The following is a 20,539-nucleotide window of genomic DNA, read 5'->3' as shown; positions in this document are numbered from 1 at the left end:
ACCTCAGGCAGTGAAGCCAGTTCCTTTTGAAAGAAAATTGATAGGGCCGAAATCTGGACCTTTATGGACCCTAATTTTAGGCCCATAGTCACTCCTGACTGTAGGAAGTGCAGGAATCGACCCAGCTGGAATTCCTCTGTAGGGGCCTTCCTGGCCTCACACCAAGCAACATATTTTCGCCATATACGGTGATAATGTTTTGCTGTCACGTCTTTCCGAGCCTTTATCAGCGTAGGAATAACTTCATCCGGAATGCCCTTTTCCGCTAGGATCCGGCGTTCAACCGCCATGCCGTCAAACGCAGCCGCGGTAAGTCTTGGAACAGACAGGGCCCTTGTTGTAACAGGTCTTGTCTGAGAGGCAGAGGCCATGGCTCCTCTGTGAGCATTTCTTGCAGTTCCGGGTACCAAGTCCTTCTTGGCCAATCCGGAGCAATGAATATTGTTCTCACACCTCTTTTTTTCTTACAATTCTCAGCACTTTGGGTATGAGAGGAAGAGGAGGAAACACATAGACCGACTGGAACACCCATGGTGTTACTAGTGCGTCCACAGCTATCGCCTGAGTGTCCCTTGCCCTGGCGCAATACCTATTTAGCTTTTTGTTGAGGCGTGACGCCATCATGTCCACCTGTGGGAGTTCCCATCGATTTGCAATCAGCCTGAAGACTTCTTGATGAAGTCCCCACTCTCCCGGGTGGAGGTCGTGTCTGCTGAGGAAGTCTGCTTCCCAGTTGTCGACCCCCGGAATGAACACTGCTGACAGTGCCTGCACGTGATTCTCCGCCCAACGAAGAATCCTGGCGGCTTCTGCCATCGCCACCCTGCTTCTTGTGCCGCCCTGTCGGTTGACATGGGCCACTGCAGTGATGTTGTCTGACTGAATCAGCACTGGTTGGTCTCGAAGCAGAGGCTCCGCTTGACTTAGGGCGTTGTATATGGCCCTTAGTTCTAGGATATTTATGTGCAGACAAGTCTCCTGACTTGACCACAGCCCTTGGAAGTTTCTTCCCTGAGTGACTGCCCCCCAACCTCGGAGGCTTGCATCCGTGGTCACCAGGACCCAGTCCTGTATGCCGAACCTGCGGCCCTCGAGGAGGTGAGCCCTCTGCAGCCACCACAGAAGAGACACCCTGGCCCTGGGGGCCAGGGTGATCAGCCGATACATCTGAAGATGCGATCCGGACCACTTGTCCAACAGATCCCACTGAAAAATCTTGGCATGGAACCTGCCGAAGGGAATGGCTTCGTATGACGCCACCATCTTTCCCAGGACTCGCGTGCAGTGATGCACCGACACCTGTTTTGGTTTCAGGAGGTCCCTGACCAGAGTCACGAGCTCCTGAGCCTTCTCCTCCGGGAGAAATACCTTCTTCTGGCATGTATCCAGAATCATGCCCAGGAAGGGCAGACGCTTCGTAGGGATCAGCTGCGACTTTGGAATATTCAGAATCCAGCCGTGCTGCCGCAACACTTCCTGAGCGTGTGCTACGCTGATCAGTAATTGCTCCCTGGACCTCGCCTTTATGAGGAGATCGTCCAAGTATGGGATAATTGTAACTCCTTGCTTCTGAAGGAGCACCATCATCTCCGCCATCACCTTGGTAAATATTCTCGGTGCCGTGGACAGGCCAAACGGCAGTGTCTGGAATTGGTAATGACAGTCCTGTACCACAAACCTGAGGTACTCTTGATGAGGCGGATAAATGGGGACATGCAAGTAAGCATCCTTGATGTCCAGAGACACCATGAAATCCCCCTCTTCCAGACTTGCAATGACCGCTCTGAGCGATTCCATTTTGAACTTGAATTTCCTCAGATAAATATTCAGGGATTTTAAATTCAAGATGGGCCTGACCGAACCGTCCGGTTTCGGAACCACAAACATAGTGGAATAGTAACCCCTTCCCTGTTGAAGGAGGGGAACCTTTACTACCACCTGCTGGAGGTATAGCTTGTGAATTGCCGCCAGCACTACCTCCCTTTCCATGGGGGAAGCTGGCAAGGCCGATTTTAGGTAACGGTGAGGGGGCGTCACTTCGAACTCCAGCTTGTATCCCTGAGACACAATTTGTATAGCCCAAGGATCCACCTGTGAGCGAACCCACTGGTGGCTGAAATTTCGGAGAAGTGCCCCCACCACTCCTGACTCCTGTGGAGCCCCAGCCTCATGCGGTGGATTTAGTGGAAGCCGGGGAGGACTTTTGTTCCTGGGAACTAGCTGCATGGTGCAGCTTTTTTCCTCTACCCCTGCCTCTGGCAAGAAAAGATGCCCCTCTGACTTTCTTGCTCTTTTGCGAACGAAAGGACTGCATTTGGTAATACGGTGCTTTCTTCGGCTGTGAGGGAACATAAGGCAAGAAATTTGACTTCCCTGCCGTAGCAGTGGAAACTAGGTCCGAGAGACCTTCCCCAAATAATTCCTCACCCTTATAAGGCAAAACCTCCATGTCTTTTTTAGAGTCGGCATCCCCTGTCCATTGCCAAGTCCATAAGACCCTTCTGGCAGAAATGGACATTGCGTTTATTCTAGAGCCCAGCAGGCAAATATCCCTCTGGGCATCGCGCATATATAGGACAGCGTCCTTGATATGTCCCAAGGTCAGTAGAACAGTGTCCCTGTCCAGGGTATCTATCTCCTCCGAGAGATTATCAATCCAAGCTGCTACAGCACTACACATCCAGGTCGAAGCAATTGCTGGCCTCAGTAGAGTACCAGAATGTGTATAAACAGACTTCAGGATAGCTTCCTGCTTTCTATCCGCAGGATCCTTTAGGGCGGCCGTATCTTGAGACGGCAGGGCCACCCTCTTAGATAATCTACCCTCGGGGAGGATTCCCAGCGTAACCTATCTGTTGGCGGGAAAGGTTACGCCATCAGTAATCTCTTGGAAATTACTACTTTCCTATCAGGGGAATCCCACGCCTTTACACATAATTCATTTAATTCATGTGAAGGGGGAAAAGTAACTTCTTGCTTTTTCTCCCCATACATATAAACCCTCTTGTCAGGGACAGGGTTTTCCTCTGATATGTGTAATATATCCTTCATTGCTATAATCATGTAGCGAATGGCTTTAGTCATTTTAGGCTGCAACTTTGCATCATCGTCATCGACACTGGAGTCAGACTCCGTGTCGGCATCTGTGTCAACCATCTGGGATAGTGGGCGCTTGTGAGACCCTGACGGCCTCTGCATTGTAGGATCAGGCATGGGTTGAGACCCTGACTGTCCCAAGGCTACAGCTTTATCCAACCTGTTATGGAAGGAGCTTACATTATCATTTAACACCTTCCACATATCCATCCAATCAGGTGTCGGCACAGTCGGCGGCGACACCTCATTCACCTGCACTTGTTCTGCCTCCACATATCCTTCCTCATAAAACATGTCGACACTGACGTACCGACACACCGCACACACACAGGGAATGCTCTGACTGAGGACAGGACCCCACAAAGGCTTTTGGGGAGACAGAGAGAGAGTATGCCAGCACACACCCCAGCGCTATATAACCCAGGGATTACACTGTACCTTAGTGATTACCCAGTAGCTGCTGTTTGTGATCGTTTTGTGCCTAAATTTGTGCCCCCCCTCTCTGTTTACCCTTTTTGCACCTGGATACTGCAGGGGAGAGCCTGGGGAGCGTCTTTCCAGCGGAGCTGTGAAGAGAAAATGGCGCTGGTGTGCTGAGGAAGAAGGCCCCGCCCCCTCAGCGGCGGGCTTCTGTCTATGTGTAAAAAATGGCGGGGGCTCGAACATATATCCAGTGCCTGACTGGATATATGTGTTATTTTGCCAAAAGGTACCTTAATTGCTGCCCAGGGCGCCTCCCCCCTGCACCCTGCACCCTACAGTGACCGGAGTGTGCGGGTGTGCTGCGGGAGCAATGGCGCACAGCTGCAGTGCTGTGCGCTACCTTAAGTGAAGACAGGAGTCTTCTGCCGCCGATTTCGATGTCTTCATGCTACTGCTGCTTCTGTACTTCTGGCTCTACGAGGGGGACGGCGGCGCGGCTCCGGGAACGGACGATCAAGGTTAGGTACCTGTGTTCGATCCCTCTGGAGCTAATGGTGTCCAGTAGCCTAAGAAGCGCAACCTAGCCGCAGTTAGTAGGTTTGCTTTTCTCCCCTCAGTCCCACGTAGCAGAGAGTCTGTTGCCAGCAGAAGCTCTCTGAAAATAAAAAAACCCAAACTAAAATACTTTCTTCTTAGCAAGCTGAGGAGAGCCCACTAAAAGCACCCAGCTCGGGCCGGGCACAGATTCTAACTGAGGTCTGGAGGAGGGGCATAGAGGGAGGAGCCAGTGCACACCAGGTAGTACTAAATCTTTCTTTAGAGTGCCCAGTCTCCTGCGGAGCCCGTCTATTCCCCATGGTCCTTAGGGAGTCCCCAGCATCCACTAGGACGTTAGAGAAAATAACTTTAACTTAGGTGCAAAACATTTTGCATATGAATAGCTTGTAAGTATACGAAGTACCCTAATAACCTGCCAATGTAAACAGTCACCTGGTCCGTGCAGTTATCGTTCTAGTTATTCTTATCAATATGTTGTCCACAAGTGCATTCGAACACAAAACAGTGAAGCTATTGCCCCTTTTTTTTTAATAAACTTTCCATTATAATGACATAGGTATTGGTAATAGTCACAGATAACATATCATCATGTGATGACTGTACTGTAGCTGAGTTCATCTCAAAGGTCCTGCCACTAACATACATGTAATCAAGCAGCAGCAGCAGCACTGCAGCCCGGCTTCTTACTGATGTGACTGAGGGCAGCAGTGAGGAGGAGGCCGGGTGAGACGGGCTCTGCAGCCTATAAGAAGGGCGATAGGAGTAGCCAATGGGAGGGTGTCTTCTTTCCTCTATATGACACAAGGAGGCGGCTGTCGCACTGAGCTGCGGACACCGGTGTGCACGCACAGCCGAGCAGCGCTATGGCCGGAGACCAGCTGCTTCAGCGCTTCTACAGAGACCTCCCCAAAGTGGTGAGAGACCCCACCATGTACACCCAGCTACTAATGCATTACTCTATTACATGTATGCTGCCTGCTTGTATCAGTGTCACTGTCACCCGGGGCGGTGTGGGGGGATTACATTATACATTATGGTGTATTACTGTATAGTCTATAATGTATCTCCACAGCACAACCTGGCTCTGAGACATACAGTATAATCTGTAGCCTGCAGTGTAGCTGGAGCAGGTTAAGCCTTTAATACACTGTAGTTGTATCCCAGGACTCACTGCACTGGTTTCCACTGTAAGTAGATGTACTGTATGCAGAACAATTCTGGCTTGCAGTTAGAGTTACTGTAGCCTCACCTTCTGTGTTGCTGTTCCCTTGTTATTGAAGAATAATACAAATGCAGTCCTACCGGAGACCAAAGTAAACGCTACATAAATAAAATTATCATTATTATTATTATATGTTTTAGTAGTTAGTAAGACGCATGCCCTCTTTGCAGGAAAGAGCCACAGTATAATACAGTATTCTCTTGCCATCATTGTTGTATATGGGATTGGGGTGACAGATTTTACCCATACAGTATAGATTCTTTCTGTTAAAAGAGTCTTGGGCTTAAACGTAGTAAGGTGTGCTTTTCAATGCTGCCACATCTTTGGCAGTTTTGGATGCTGGATTTAAAAGGGGCAATAAAATCAATGACATAGCATGCTTGGCTTTGTGTTTAATATTGTTTTCCCTTTTAAATCCAGTGGCTTTTAAAAATACTGCATTAATAAATGTATCCCATTCATTGTATACATGCTGGTATTTACAATGTATTTTTGACACCTAGCGGTATATTTACTAAAGTGCGGGTTTTTAGAAGTGGACCCCATAGCATTTAATCAGATTCTAGCTCAGAGGTTCTCAAACTCGGTCCTCGGGGGCCCACACAGTGCATGTTTTGCAGGTAACCCAGCAGGTGCACAGGTGTATTAATTACTCACTGACACATTTTAAAAGGTCCACAGTTGGAGCTAATTATTTCACTTGCGATTCTGTGAGGAGACCTGCAAAACATGCACTGTGTGGGCCCCCGAGGACCGAGTTTGAGAACCTCTGTTCTAGCTATTATCTTCTGGAATGTGGTAGATAAATAATAAGTATAATCTAGTTGCTGATTGGACATTGGGGATCCGGTCTCTAGCTCAACAGTAACTAGGTCAACAGTAACTAGGTCAACCACTATTGGTCGACATATTCTAGGTCGACAGGTCAAAAGCTCGACATGAGTTTTTCACAATTTTTTTTTCTTTTTTTTGACGTTTTTCATACTTAACGATCCTGACGGACTACGATTGGGAATAGTAACCTGTGCCGAGCGCAGCGGAGCGAGGGACAGGGGACACGGTGCTCTAATTGGGGTTCCTGGTCATTGTACAGAGAAAACAACACAACCCCCCCCCCCCCCCCATAAAAAATGCATGTTGACCTAGAGACCATGTCGACCTAGTTACTGTCGACCTTGCATACCACACCCTGGACATTGTGCGATGTATATTTCCTGCATGCATTACTGGATATAATGGCATTTTAACCCAAAAACCTTTATTCAATCCTCTGTGATATTCCGCCCTTCGCACACATCCCTGAGACTTACGGTACAGCAACATTGCACATTTTCCTAGTGCACCTCTATAGGGTGAGAGGGAAAATGTTCAATGTTGTTGGTCTCAAGGAGCCATAGGGGGTAATTCCAAGTTGATCGCAGCAGGATTTTTGTTAGCAATTGGGCAAAACCATGTGCACTGCAGGGGAGGCAGATATAACATGTGCAGAAAGAGTTAGATTTGGGTGGGGTGTGTTCAATCTGCAATCTAATTTGTAGTGTAAAAATAAAGCAGCCAGTATTTACCCTGCACAGAAACAAAATAACCCACCCAAATCTAACTCTCTCTGCACATGTTATATCTGCCTCCCCTGCAGTGCACATGGTTTTGCCCAATTGCTATAAAAAATCCTGCTGCGATCAACTTGGAATTACCCCCATAATTTCTGTTGATTCTCCTGTTCTTTGCAGCTTTACATTGATTCAACACTTCTAAGGTGCAAGCAATAATAAGCAATGTTTCATGCAAGTAGCATCCCTATGGAGTCTCGTGCTTAACAACTGCATTGCCTTGTAGGTGCTTTTAATCTGCCTTTTTTAAAATATGAATCTGATAAAGCAGAAAGTTGATATATTGAGCAAGCCAAACACATATTGAAATGGGATGGAGTCAAAAGGTTGACATTAACATTGTCGACACCATAAAGTCAACAGTTATGACATAACCCTAATTGTCAAAATGTTGACATTAGGGTTAGGCTGCGGGGTGTTAGGGTAAGGGATAGCGATTAAATACTTTATGGTAGACAAGAGCACAGGTTCTCAAACTTGGTCCTTAGGACCCCACACAGTGCATGTTCTGCAGGTAACCCAGAAGGTGCGCAAGTGTATTCATTACTCACTGACACATTTTAAAAGGTCCACAGGTGGACCTAATTATTTCACTTGTGATTCTGTGAGGAGACCTGCAAAACATGCACTGTATGGGGTCCTGAGGACCGAGTTTGAGAACCTGTGCACAAGAGGAACGGAGGTCTGACCTGGAAGTGACGGTCACTTGACCATGGTGACCGGCAAGACACCACTGCAGCCACCAGGAGCAGGTAAGGACATTCTAACATGTCAACATTTCATCAGTGCCTACGTGATGAATGCCACCATGGTCAACATTGACATTTATGAGCTTGTCAACCTTTTTATGGTGAATATGATGAATGTCGGCATGACTGTTGACATTTCGTACCCAGCCCTATGGAAACACTGGTAAATCATCACATTGAGTACTGTGTATAGTTCTGGATGCCCTATTGTATCTCACAAAATGCAATAATATAATAGGAAAGAATCCAAGCAGGACTACTCATTAATTTGGTAGGTTTCATAACAAAACTTAGCAGAACAGACTTTAAGAGCTGAACCACTTAGATGGGAGTGCTTGGAATGATAATACTTTTCATATATTTCAATGTGTCTAACGGGGCATAGACACTAGACGATTCAAGTGGATGATATACATGATGTGTGTATGCACAATAATGATGCGCGCTCTTGCAGGTCGTTGTTGTTTATCTTTATGAACTGAACATGCAGTCCAGTTTAGGCTGTATCTTTCATGACTGCATGTTCAGGGATGTGATATTATTCACTACATCGTTCGGTGTGTATGCTCTATATCATTCTTTCTGCTGCTGGGGACATTTCAAGGGAAATCTTTAACTTTATTGGTTCAAAATCGTGTAATGTGTACCTGCCTTTACAGAGTTCAAGAAGGCAGCATTTTACATTTCCGAAAGGGAATTCCTCTAGAAAAAAGTGTTACACTTTGTAATTTGAGTTAAGAACAGTGAATGGTAAAATAAGGAAGGCTTTAAAAAAAAAAAAAAGTCACCCAGCAATTATTGTGATCGTGAGTAATACAGTAAAATAATGCATTAGGAAAATATATTGTTGAATAATAAATTATAAAAATAAGAATAAAATACACAATAAAAACAACCCAACCCCACCAAAACAATAACACACACCAAACATGATTCATGTGACTCCAGTGAATGATGGAATGTACAACGGTCAGAGGAGACAGGACACCTTCATAATGATGATCACCTCATACAAGCAATTTGGTTATTTGTAACCAAACTCTGTATTGAAATAATGAGGTTTCCCTCACAGCAAATTAGCCTTGACATTCCATAGCCATTTACACGCTGTGGAAGTGAGTGACCTTGTGTCTTTATGTGGTTGCAGAGTTTCTCCGATTTCTAATATACTTATTTTCATTCCATTATAGGATTATTATTATTATTATTAATCAACATTTACTTATAAGACGCCATTAATTTCCACAGTGCCATCCATAGTAAAGTCACAAAACAATAAACAAGGCAACAAAGTAACATACATGCATAAAGTAACACAATTACATAAATACAAGTGTAGGCATAGCTGTAGCCCAGACAGGAAAGAGGTACTGCACGGGTTGCGAGAGGAAGAGGGTGCTAGAATATACCCTAAATAAATAGTAGTATACCATCTAAAGAACCATGCTATTTTATGCAGCGTCTAATGAAACCAAAAACGTACCAAAACTATATTAATTTAAAAGGGCTAGTGCGTACTATTACACACTGTCCCCAAGAAAGCCGACATATTCATAAAATATAAATTATAAAGATACATGATCTGACAACCACTAAAAAATGTATAACAATTTATTGATCACAACAACACATATAAAAAACAGGAGAATCATTTGACATATATTATAAATATTGATTACTTCTCTGTATTGACACCTCTGTTGTAGGGGACTACAGGAGTGATCTGACTACTAATTGGCCCACACAGCTTAGGGACAAAATAGTACTTAAAATGTGCTAACATACAGTAAGTCTCACTACAGTGATCCCTGGGGGCCCCTAGTGAGCAAAGTAATAATGATTTTTTATTTTGTCATAATTAGAATGAATACGTTGGCAATGTCCAGCCAGCAGACTTGTTTTAAGGACTTTCTTTGTAATATTTCCAAAATATTTTCCTTCGTTCCACACAATAGGAAGTTGGTGCTATTAACATTGGTTCATATGGTAAACAGATCATTCTAAAGAATCACAATTTTCACATTTCCAGGAAATTATCATCCATGCGTATTGCTACAGTCTTTATTGTTTATATCCTTAGAAATGTCACTTGATGAGTGTGCTGTATTTCAGAGGTTCTCAAACTCAGTCCTCAGGACCCCAAACAGTCAACGTTTTCCAGGTAATCCAGCAGGTGCACAGGTGTATTTATTGCTCACTGTCACATTTTAAAAGGTTCACAGAGGTCAGGTGGAGCAAATTATTTCACTTGTGATTCTGTGAGGACACGTGAAAAGTATGCACTGTGTGGGGTCCTGGGGACTGAGTTTGAGAACCTGTGCTGTAGTTGACACAAGGAAACAGAGAGTGCTGGTAACGATCGCTAACATCTGCAATGGGCTCTTGCATAGATGTGTGTTGTTCATTCAGCAGCTGTTACAGTATTGTAATCATAAACCAATGGAAACAAAAATTCTGGATGCTCAAGTTTCCCACATCTTTGTGATTAGCATGTTTTGGGTTTATTTTATACCTGATGTGTGAACCATCTTTTGGACATATAGCTTAGTGATCACACTGCCTAGAGCAGGGCTGGCCAAACCGGTCCTCGAGATCTACCAACAGTTCATGTTTTCCAGGCCTCCTGGAGATCTGTAGAATTGTCAGTTAGGAATGAATGCAGCACATCTTAATTAGTAATGACTACACCTGTGCACCAGCTAGGTGGTCTGGAAAATGTGAACTGTTGGTAGATCTCGAGGACCGGTTTGGCCAGCCCTGGCCTAGAGCATGTTAACATTCCCTTCTTTGTGCAGTGTGATGGCTGTAAACACTGCTCAGGTCCCTATACACTACTGCGACTTCTCTGAGGGGAGAAGAGTCGCATACGATCTCCCTTGAACTGCCCGGCAGCTTCCCGGGCGACAGGATCGCATACGATACATCATATGCAGTCCTTTTGCACACGATGTATGATATGCGACCCCAGCCAAGGCTGCCAGATCCAGTAAATCTGTAGTGCAGCCCTTGCGATCTCCGGCTCTGATCTGATGCTCACGGGGCCGTGCATCGACTCAGAGGTAAAACACATGCGATTTGACACTTTTCATCCGATTTCTTGGCCTTATGCACCGGAATCAGATAAAAAAGGGCCCAAATCACACTAGTGTATGTGCACCTTTTAGAGTTAACTAAACTTCTTATCTTAAAAATCCCTAAAGGCCATCCATGATTCTTTTTTATTTAGCAACAAAAGCTCATGTTACTGCTTTGGTCATGTAAACAAATCATTGCTATCAAAACGGGTGTAGTACTGCTGACCGGCGGTCAGGAGACCGCCGGTCAGCTTACCGACGCCGGGATCCCGGCGGGGAGGGGTGAGTGCAGCAAGCCCCTTGCGGGCTCGGTGGCGACCTGCGATCGCCACGGGTTCTATTCCCACTCTATGGGTGTCATGGACACCCACGAGTGGAAATAGTACCTGTTGGTCGGCATGCCGACCATCGGGATAGTGAGCCGTCGGGCTGGTGGAGGAGGTCATGTGACTGTCGGTCAGCTGACCGGCGGTCACATGAATACCACCCATCAAAACTGTAGCTGGGCCATTCCACTGTCACGTATAGGATATTTGTACAAGTTTTAACAAATCAATTTTTGTTAAAACTTAACACAAGGATGTTAATATTTATTATTTTTTTTTTTTAAAGATGGCTGTAATATCAAACTTGTATTTTAAGCAGAAAAAAAAAATCGCTTGTGGGTCATTCCATGAAAACAGGGACATGTAACGTCTGTTACCAGTTTTCAATCCTCTCTCTCAAAGCATTTAACAATGACAAGATGCCAAGCTTTGCATCAAAATTAAAGCATATCCTGTACCACACAAACAACATTTACTTTTCACAAAATATTCAAAACACATGCTCAAAAAATATTTCACATGATCTGTTTAGTCAAAATGTAACGTTTGTTACCATGGAATGACTCTCTTATAACACAAAACATTATTAAAACATTTAGTTGTCACATACTGGATAAGTCAAGTCCACCACCGTTTTGTAAAGGAAACCTACTTTCAGCTCAGCTCTGTATTAAGAGCCTTTATGTGTGTGTGTTTATATATATATATATATATATATATATATATATATATATATATATATATATATATATATATATATATATATATATTTATTTATTATTATTACAATTTTTTTCTTACATTGTACCCTGTGGGACATTTTTACTCCTTGTCATTAATTGGCCCAGCTGTTCAAGTTTTGTTTGAATAAAAATCTGGCCTTGAATAGTGTGTGAAATGTAATTATCATTGGTAGACTTAGTTTATTAATCTATTTGTATATACAAAATAAAAAGCACTGTGTGAAAATATTCTGCAATGGAATATCTAACTGATATGCCTATGGCCAAGACAAAACACCAATATCATACAGCTGTCAAGTGCACAACCTGTACAGTGATTCTGTTACATAGTGACATCCAACAAATACTTGTTCATGTTAATAATCATCATTTGTATGCAATTTATTTTTGTAGGAGCTCCATGCCCATCTGAATGGCTCAATAAGTTCTTCTACCATGAAGAAGCTAATTGCCAAAAAACCACAACTACACATTAACAACGGAATGACAATGATAGACAAAGGACAAAAAAGGACTCTAGAAGAGTAAGTTCCTTGGTAATAATATTATTTGTGCTTACTATACCCATGATTCTAATGTCTCTACATAATACATGTTGGTTTATCTTCTGTGGCAGCATTTCTACCCTCTTATATTTTAACTGACCATTTTACAATCTTGTGTTATAATTAATAAACATGGTGACTGTTGATATCGGCAAGCAGTTGCCTTCTGTTCTGTAGTGGCCACAGCTAGATTCACATGTCATTACGGGAGGTATGTAACTAATGCATCACCTGACTGGGATAGCTGCTGCCTTGTCCAAGCAATGGGTGCAAGTGGCTGCATTAATTTCATATTTTTACTTTGGCTGGTTGTAAATTACTTGCTGGGACTTGGTAGCTGTGCGTTTTTAGGGTTTGTAGCACATTAGTGAAAGTGAAGACGTTTCCAAAAGTATATAAATCCACTATGCAAATACAAGTTTTGAGGATAAAGTACCTCTATATACCATTGCCTTATAAACCGTGAATCAGTTTGGCATTACCATCTACTTTACTAGAAATATGGCTGCTGTCTAGTACTGAATTGAGGAATCTAAATGAACTGTGTACTTGTATCTGTTTCTGTGATGAATAATGCAATGTACACAAGACTTGGGGGGGGGGGGGGGGGGGTGTATTTATCAAAGCTTTGAGAGAGATAAAATTATGAGAGATAAACCACCAACCAATCTTGTTAGATATGCTGTACACTAGTCTGGTTGTTTAGGAGAATAACTATTTCACTTTTATATAGGGCATTTCAAAATGTTGCATTCTACTATATGTAATGCTGTGTGTCATAAGAATCTGAGCAGAATAGTGCTGGAAAAAAAAAAAGTAATGTTCTTTTATATTGCTCTAATCTATAGGTGAGCTACATTGTCTGCTTCATATGTGTGGTGACAGTCTGGCTGCTGTCCTTTTATTTCGCCCCCATTAAAAAACACTTCATAATTAATTAGCATTGATATAAAAGTTCCTAGAAGTCATTTTATTTGCTTACATTTTTCTTTCATCTTTTGTTATTTGCTTTGCAGATGTTTTCATATATTTAGGATAATTCACCAGATAACCGATACAGCTGAAGATATGTTGCTGGTAAATGTATTCTGTAGTTGCTACTTATTGTATGTGGATGCGTTTTTGTTTGTTTTTACTGTAACCTGCATGATACTAACGTCTTTATCTATAATGTCCATATATACTGACCCTTCCTGCCTCTCCAAAGTGAATATTTTCTAATGCACAGTTTGAGACTTAATTTAAGATCAGTGGAGATTATACATTTTGATTAAAGGCAAAAAAAATAATAAAAAAAAAAAAAAAAAAAAAAATATATATATATATATATATATATATATATATATATATATATGTGTGTGTTCTTCTGTATATAGTGGCAACATATTCACATCAGTATCTGACACATGGAATAATCTGTGCTATTGCTGAAGATAAATAGAGGCCACAGTGTGTGTGCGTCTCTGATAGGGAAATAGGTTGTAAGCTGTACACAAGGACCCCATATAGACGGGCCGATGCGGGAGAGATGTGTGCTGAGCGAACCGCTAAGCACACATCTCTCCCGCCGCTCAGCACAGCGCGGTCTGTGCTGAGCGTGCGGGGGGAGACGGGGGGGCCGCTCATTTCACCCAGCGGGTGAAGTGAGCGACCCGCTAGATTGGCCTGCATGAGGCCAATCTAGCACCAGCGATAGCGATGCGCGGGGCTGCGCATCGCTATCGCTGTAGGGGGTACACACGGAGCGATAATGCTCAAATTCTAAGCAATCTAGTCAGATTGCTTAGAATATCGCTCCGTGAGTACCCCCCTTAAGTCTGAAGCCAATTAGCCTACGAATATGTTTCTGGACTTTGGGAGGAAACCAGAGAACTCTGAGTAACATATGTGTACTCGGGGAGTACATACAAACTCAATTGAATTAGAAATGCTACATGAGTTCTGTAACAAAGCATTTAATACCTACAGCCCTCAATACACACCCTCACTTTTTTATTATTTTTTCTTTTGTTTCTCTCTGACGTTGTTATTATTATTATTATTATTATTATTATTATTATTATTATTATTATTTTTTTAATCTGTTTTATAAATAGTATTGTAATGCCACTTTTTTGTATTTGGTTTCACAATTTGAGTCAGTTAACTCTATTCTGTGTATTGAAAGCAGATCATATTTATATACCATAAAATATATATTTTTTTTCTATGACCAGTATAACTTGGGTCTATAGAAGCTGGAACTTTTGCTGTGACCAGTATAACCTTGGGTCTAGAAAGGCAGGAACTTGTACTATGACCAGTATAACCTTGGGTCTAGAGAAGCGGTAACTTTTCCTATGACTAGTAAAACCTTGGGTCTAGAAAGCGGGAACTTGTGCTATGACCAGTATAACTTTTGGTCTAGAAAAGCAGGAATTTTTGCTTATGTTTCTACAGGGCAAATTGCAGCCATAAATAAAATAGACGTGACTTCCACCATACACACATACTGGAAGATTTATCAAATATTGGTGAGAGATAGAGTAGTTGCCTATAGCAACGAATAGGCTTCTATCAGTCTAATAGGCTGTGCTAGAAAAATGACAGAAGATGATCAGTTAAAGTATATATTAAATCCCGGCAGACGAGATGCCGGCTGTCACTATACCGACAGCGGCAGCAAGTCCCCTCCTGGGCTCGCTGCGCTCGCCATGCATCGGGCCCGGTGGCTCGCTTCACTTGCCACAACTTCTATTCCCACGCGGTTGGTGGCGTGGACAAACCAAAAACGCATCCACATACACCACCAACCGAGTTGGAATACTGAGCGTTTGTCGGGATTCCATCCGGCGGCATATCACCGGCTGTCTGGATTCCGTTGTCGGCCTCTTGAACGCCGGGATCCCGACAGCCGGTATATTGACTGCATCCCGATCTGTTACAGTGAGGAACTTCTCCATTATCTCTCTCCAGATTTGAGAAATCTCCCTCATACAGTATTTCTTACCTTCCATAGACTAACTGTCTGGAAACTAAGAACTGGACACTACAGCTCAGTTGTTTGCACAACTACATACGGGATGCAGAAATGAGAATGTGATGTAATCCATCTGTGTGAGGAGTACTGATTTACTACCAACTTAGTTTGTTGTTTATATTTTACATATTAATAACACTATAGAATAATAGCTGACTAATTTATTTATATTGTACTCAGGTGACAAAAGACGTTATAAAGGAGTTTGCAGAGGATGGTGTCAAATATCTTGAGTTAAGAAGCACACCTAGGGAGTCACCAACAGGTACAAATGATAATTTTAAAACCTGTTTTCCTTCATACAGCTGCCCCTGTAACTGACCTGCGTGTATTGTGTATGAAATGCTACTTGTCAGTGCTATGTCTACATAAGTGACTCTTCTCTTGAGTTCATGACAACAGATCACTCTTTCATATGTGTGGTCCATTAGCATGATATTATCACGTGATTGCATTTACATGAATGCTCATGTAAGTTCTAAATCATCACTATATTTCCTTGCAGGGATGACAAAGAGAACCTATGTAGAGACTGTGCTAGAAGGCATCAGGCAGTGTAAGGCTGAGGAAGTTGACATTGACGTTAGGTACGCACGGATAAGCTATTCAGCTTTGTTGCAATTTCTGCTGGGTAGTTTAAGTTGGTCACTTTACTCATTTTAAATGATAGACATGTTGAAATGTAACAAGGAACTGTACAGGGTTTTATAGATATGATACATATGTGCTATTTTCCAGATTCTTACTGGCCATTGATAGACGAGGGGGTCCGATAGTTGCAAAAGAAACCGTAAAACTTGCAGAAGAATTTTTCCATTCTACCAATGACCTTGTTCTAGGTCTGGACCTCAGTGGAGACCCAACCGTGAGTTCCTCTATTTTCTCTAAACAGTTGTGTTAACACTTGCCTATCTCTAATTTGTAGTATTGACAATCTTTGAGTATGGTATCTAATTAATCTTAATACCTTGCCTAAACTGGTCCTCACAACACTTTAAAGTTGGGCGAGAAAATATACTAATTATAAATAATGCAGTACAATTGTTCCAATCTGTACGAACTGCAATTACATGTTATTTTAGTAATAACTAAAAATGTTTTGTCTACTTTCCACTGAACATACACAGAATGTTATCTTGAAGTTTCCTAAGGTTGTAACCTTGAAGAGGCCTCTGAGATGTTGCATGATTGTAGGGTTACATGACAAAAAAGGGCCTTATCTCACATGTACCATCTGTTCTTAGAGAATTAGTGAGATAATGTGAAGGAACATCCATATTCTTTCTTGGTTCACGTAACCCAGAGCACTCAGCAGCTGTTGTTTCGGAATGGGAGTAAAACATGGGCGTTGTGTGAGCTGCGGAACATGCAGTATTTTGTAAAAGATGTTATGTTAAAGAAAACAAAAAGTAATAGCAGCCATTGATTACACTAAAGTCACATAAAACAATATACAGTCTGGTTCCTTTTTGTAGTACAGGTTTCCCTCTAGAGATGTGTTATCTATATAATTCTTATACAGCAATCATCCAAAATAAATTTTTTAGTATTTCAATCAAAGGTTTTATGTTCTTTTAAGTTAAGAGGCAGCTCATCATTCTAACCTAAAATGTATTTTTGATTATTATTTAGAGATGTACGGGTTCGGTTTTACTCGGGGCTCGAAACGGCGTCTTATTGGATCACAGATGTCACGCGTTTTGAATAGCCAATAAGCAAAACCCGAAATACCCGAGTAAATCCGAGTAAAACCGAACCTGCTCATCTCTATTATTATTCATGGTTATGAAAAGGGGTTCTCATGTTAAAGATAATTTAATATGTAAAACCGCAATACTCGCACCTGTTATAGCACTAATATATAATATATCCACACATTATATAACTCCTATACTCGGCACTGGATCTCATTATTAATGATTTGAAGAGAGATCTTGTTCAGATGTTTTTATTCACTAGGCAAGGCTGCCCATTATCCCCTCTTTTATTAAACCTAGTCCTTGACCTGCTGTTGGGGATTTTGCAGTTGTTCGCTGATTTTCATGATTTCTCCGGCAGGGTCCACAGGTTATCCACACATGCAACTGGCCCATCCATATATCCCCGCCTCCTGGCTCAGACAAATCAGTTTTTTGTTTGGTGCTGCAGGAGCCGGACCATGGGCTGCTGGTTTTTAGCAGCCATAAGCTTTCTTATTTTATTTTTATAGTTTTACTATTTTTTTTTTTAAGTGATCTTTCTAAAAAGGGTCTTATACGTACCTTAGAAAGAGTCGCTCCAACAACTCTCTGCCGGGCCGCGACAACGCTTACCCACGAGTACAGTGCTGTTTCGCCGGGCGCCTGTGTCTGATATACTAGCAGGTCCAGCAGATGTTACCATGCTGTGGCCGGAGCACGGGGAGAAGGTAAGGCATCGGTTCCGCTTACAGGGGGAATACGGACACAACCGAACTGCTTTGGGAGGAGACTACCAAACAGTTGCTGACGCTGCTGCCACCTCGGGTGCACCAGTGCTAGCACTTAGGGATCATAGGCTCCAGGAGTAGTATGAGGCCGCGATCCTTAGGGTTGATGTCAGCAGTGGGGAGTCAGACACTCTCCTGGTCGCCCCTCCCCCCGGTTCATGACCAGTTTCCTCAGAGTCTCCCGCCATGAACTGTTTTCCTGCTTCTGTCTGAGACGCTGTGTACTAAGGTACCCAGTCGCAGCATAGGCGGCTGTGTGACTGGTGCGTCAGTGTTCACTATAGGTTCACGATGTGGCGGTGTACACTTATAGCATCTGGATCCACTCAGCGTTCGCAGATGTATTGATCAATCCTGGAAGTGGGGTAAGTCTCCCTTTATCCCACTCTACTGAGTATGGGTTATACAGCACTAAGTCTCTATTTTCCTTTCAAGTACGAATAGTTGGATAAGTGCATAATACATATGAGTCTGATAATATTACTGTGGTTTCTTTCGCTATGCATCTGAATACGGTTAAAACTTTTATAAAGTAATGCTGTAATATGTTTCTCCTACATACTTGAAATGTATCTGTAGTTGATTGTGTGCTCATATTGCTTATTATACTAATGTATGACGTGATTGACTGCTAGTGTGATTGCTGACTTTACTATAATTCTGTCCGTTTTTTGAATCTATTCCGATCCTCAATGCTGGTGTATAGCAGGGTAGGGTCGGAATGTATGTCACTTTAAAGAGTCTTAAAGTGATTACAGTCACAAATTGTGTAGTACACTGTGTAAGTGTTTATTATTTATCATGTCCAAGAGCGGCAAAGGTGAGGAAGATACACTCACAGCAACACCAACACTCATGTTTGTCTTGCAAAGCTGGGTTAACCTCTCAGGATCTGGTTCAGGATGGTTTGTGTGCAAATTGTTTTAGCTTTCACCAAGGTCTCTTGAAAAGTACAAGGCAGATACAGGTGCAAGTTGATCCCCCTTGGGCTATGTTTGTACAAACATTATCCAGTATAGCTGAGCGGATAATTCCAACTTCTGTACCGGGAATAGTTTACACGATTAACCCTTACATGCAGCTTCCCACCTGCGGCTTATCACTTCAAGCAACAGCCTATCAAAAGAAACAGGCTGAAAAGCCAGTGGTAAATAAATCTATATCTTCACAGTCTACACATGTTTCAGATGAAGATTTATTGGCGGATGAAGGCTCATTAAGCTCTGGTTTTGCATACGAAGAGGAGGAGGTAGGTCTCAGCTCAGTGGACATAGTTGAGTTAATTAAGGCAATGAAAGCCATTCTGTCCTTAAAAGAATCAGCAGAGCCTGTGTTAAAATCCAAGGCATCTGTGTTTAAACATCCCAAAACAGTTAAGACTGAATTTCCTGGGTCACATCTGCTGGCGGAAATCATGGAAGAGGCTTGGGCTACGCCCAGTAAGAAGTTTAGAATTCCTAGGAAATGGAATTACAATTATCCTCTTCCAGCTGGGGAATGTTTAAAGAGGGAGGTGGCCCCCAAAGTAGATACGCATGTTGTTCGATTAGTGCGAAAATCTACATTACCTCTACCTTCAACATCATAAAATGATGTCACGGATGGGAGAGTGGATGGTTTTTTAAAAACCATTTTTTCCCTGTATGGAGCAGTCATAAGACCAGCCATGGCTTCAGTTTGGATGGCAAAAGCAGTGGCTGCCTGGGCTGATGCACTGGAAGGAGATCTTTCAGTGGCATCTAGAGAGCAAAAATCCCATATGGCACATATAAAACAGGCTACAATGTTTTAGGAAGAAGCAGCTTTGGATATGGGTACGATTGCCTCCAGGGCATCAGCTTCATCAGTAGCTGCTCACAGAGCAGTTTGGCTACGTACATGGAAAGCTGATTCAGAATCTAAAAAGGTTTTGGAGTCTCTACCTTTCTCTGGAGATATTCTTTTTGGTAAAGAATTGACAAATATTTTGGAGTCAGATGCAGACTCCAAGAAAGTAAAGTTTCCTTCCACATACAAATTCAAACCTAAGTTCCAGATATTCGGCCCTTTTGGTCTCAAGGAAAAGCTAAAGGGAAAAGTGATGGCAAACAGCCCCAATAAGTCTGGTAAGACTAAAACGCATACCAGAGGACCGGTTGGTAAAACAGAAAATAAACCATCAGCCTGATGGTGCGGGCCTCCACCTGGGGGATTCCAGGGTGGGGGGGGCTGACTTCTTCGGTTTGCTCAGTTCTGGCAGCAGTCTACAACAGATGCCTGGGTGCAGGAGGCGGTATCTCTCGGTTATGCATTTGCCTTCAAGAAACACCCTCCTCGAAGGTTTTTTTTTTTGTACCAGCTAGTCTCTGGTAGAGACAAAGGCCAGGGCTTTGCAAGAGGTAATTCAGAAATTGCTTCAGTCAGGAGTACTCATTCCAGTTCCTCCTGCACAACGAGGACAGGGTTTTTACTACAACCTGTTTCTAGTTCAGAAGCCAAATGGGTCATTCCGGCCCATACTCAATCTTAAAGTGCTGAACAGGTACATTTGGGTACCTCTGTTTCATATGGAGACTTTACGTTCCATCATCTTGGCCATGGAGCCAGGGGATTATATGGTATCCCAGGATATCCAGGATGCTTACCTACATGCTCCTTTAGCACTGTCCCATCAGTGCTATCTCAGGTTCGCTATCCTCCAGTAGCGGATCTTGCCACGGGCAAGCAG

The 20,539-nt window shown here is 42.9% G+C and overlaps 1 protein-coding gene across 1 annotated transcript in view; it reads left to right on the top strand.

The window, feature by feature from the left end:
* The first annotated feature begins 4,845 nt into the window (after positions 1-4,845).
* ADAL (adenosine deaminase like) overlaps positions 4,846-20,539 on the top strand; it is a 65,776-nt gene continuing 50,082 nt past the window's right edge. The window contains exons 1-6 of the mRNA XM_063926217.1: positions 4,846-4,991; positions 12,195-12,325; positions 13,363-13,423; positions 15,546-15,630; positions 15,871-15,952; positions 16,104-16,230. Of these exons, the coding sequence (XP_063782287.1) occupies positions 4,941-4,991; positions 12,195-12,325; positions 13,363-13,423; positions 15,546-15,630; positions 15,871-15,952; positions 16,104-16,230 (537 nt within the window). The 5' untranslated portion in view covers positions 4,846-4,940. The remainder of the gene's footprint in view (positions 4,992-12,194; positions 12,326-13,362; positions 13,424-15,545; positions 15,631-15,870; positions 15,953-16,103; positions 16,231-20,539) is intronic.

This window comes from Pseudophryne corroboree, chromosome 6 (genome assembly GCF_028390025.1).
Source record: "Pseudophryne corroboree isolate aPseCor3 chromosome 6, aPseCor3.hap2, whole genome shotgun sequence".
Lineage (NCBI taxonomy): Eukaryota > Metazoa > Chordata > Amphibia > Anura > Myobatrachidae > Pseudophryne > Pseudophryne corroboree.
This window is presented reverse-complemented; position numbering and strand designations above follow the sequence as displayed.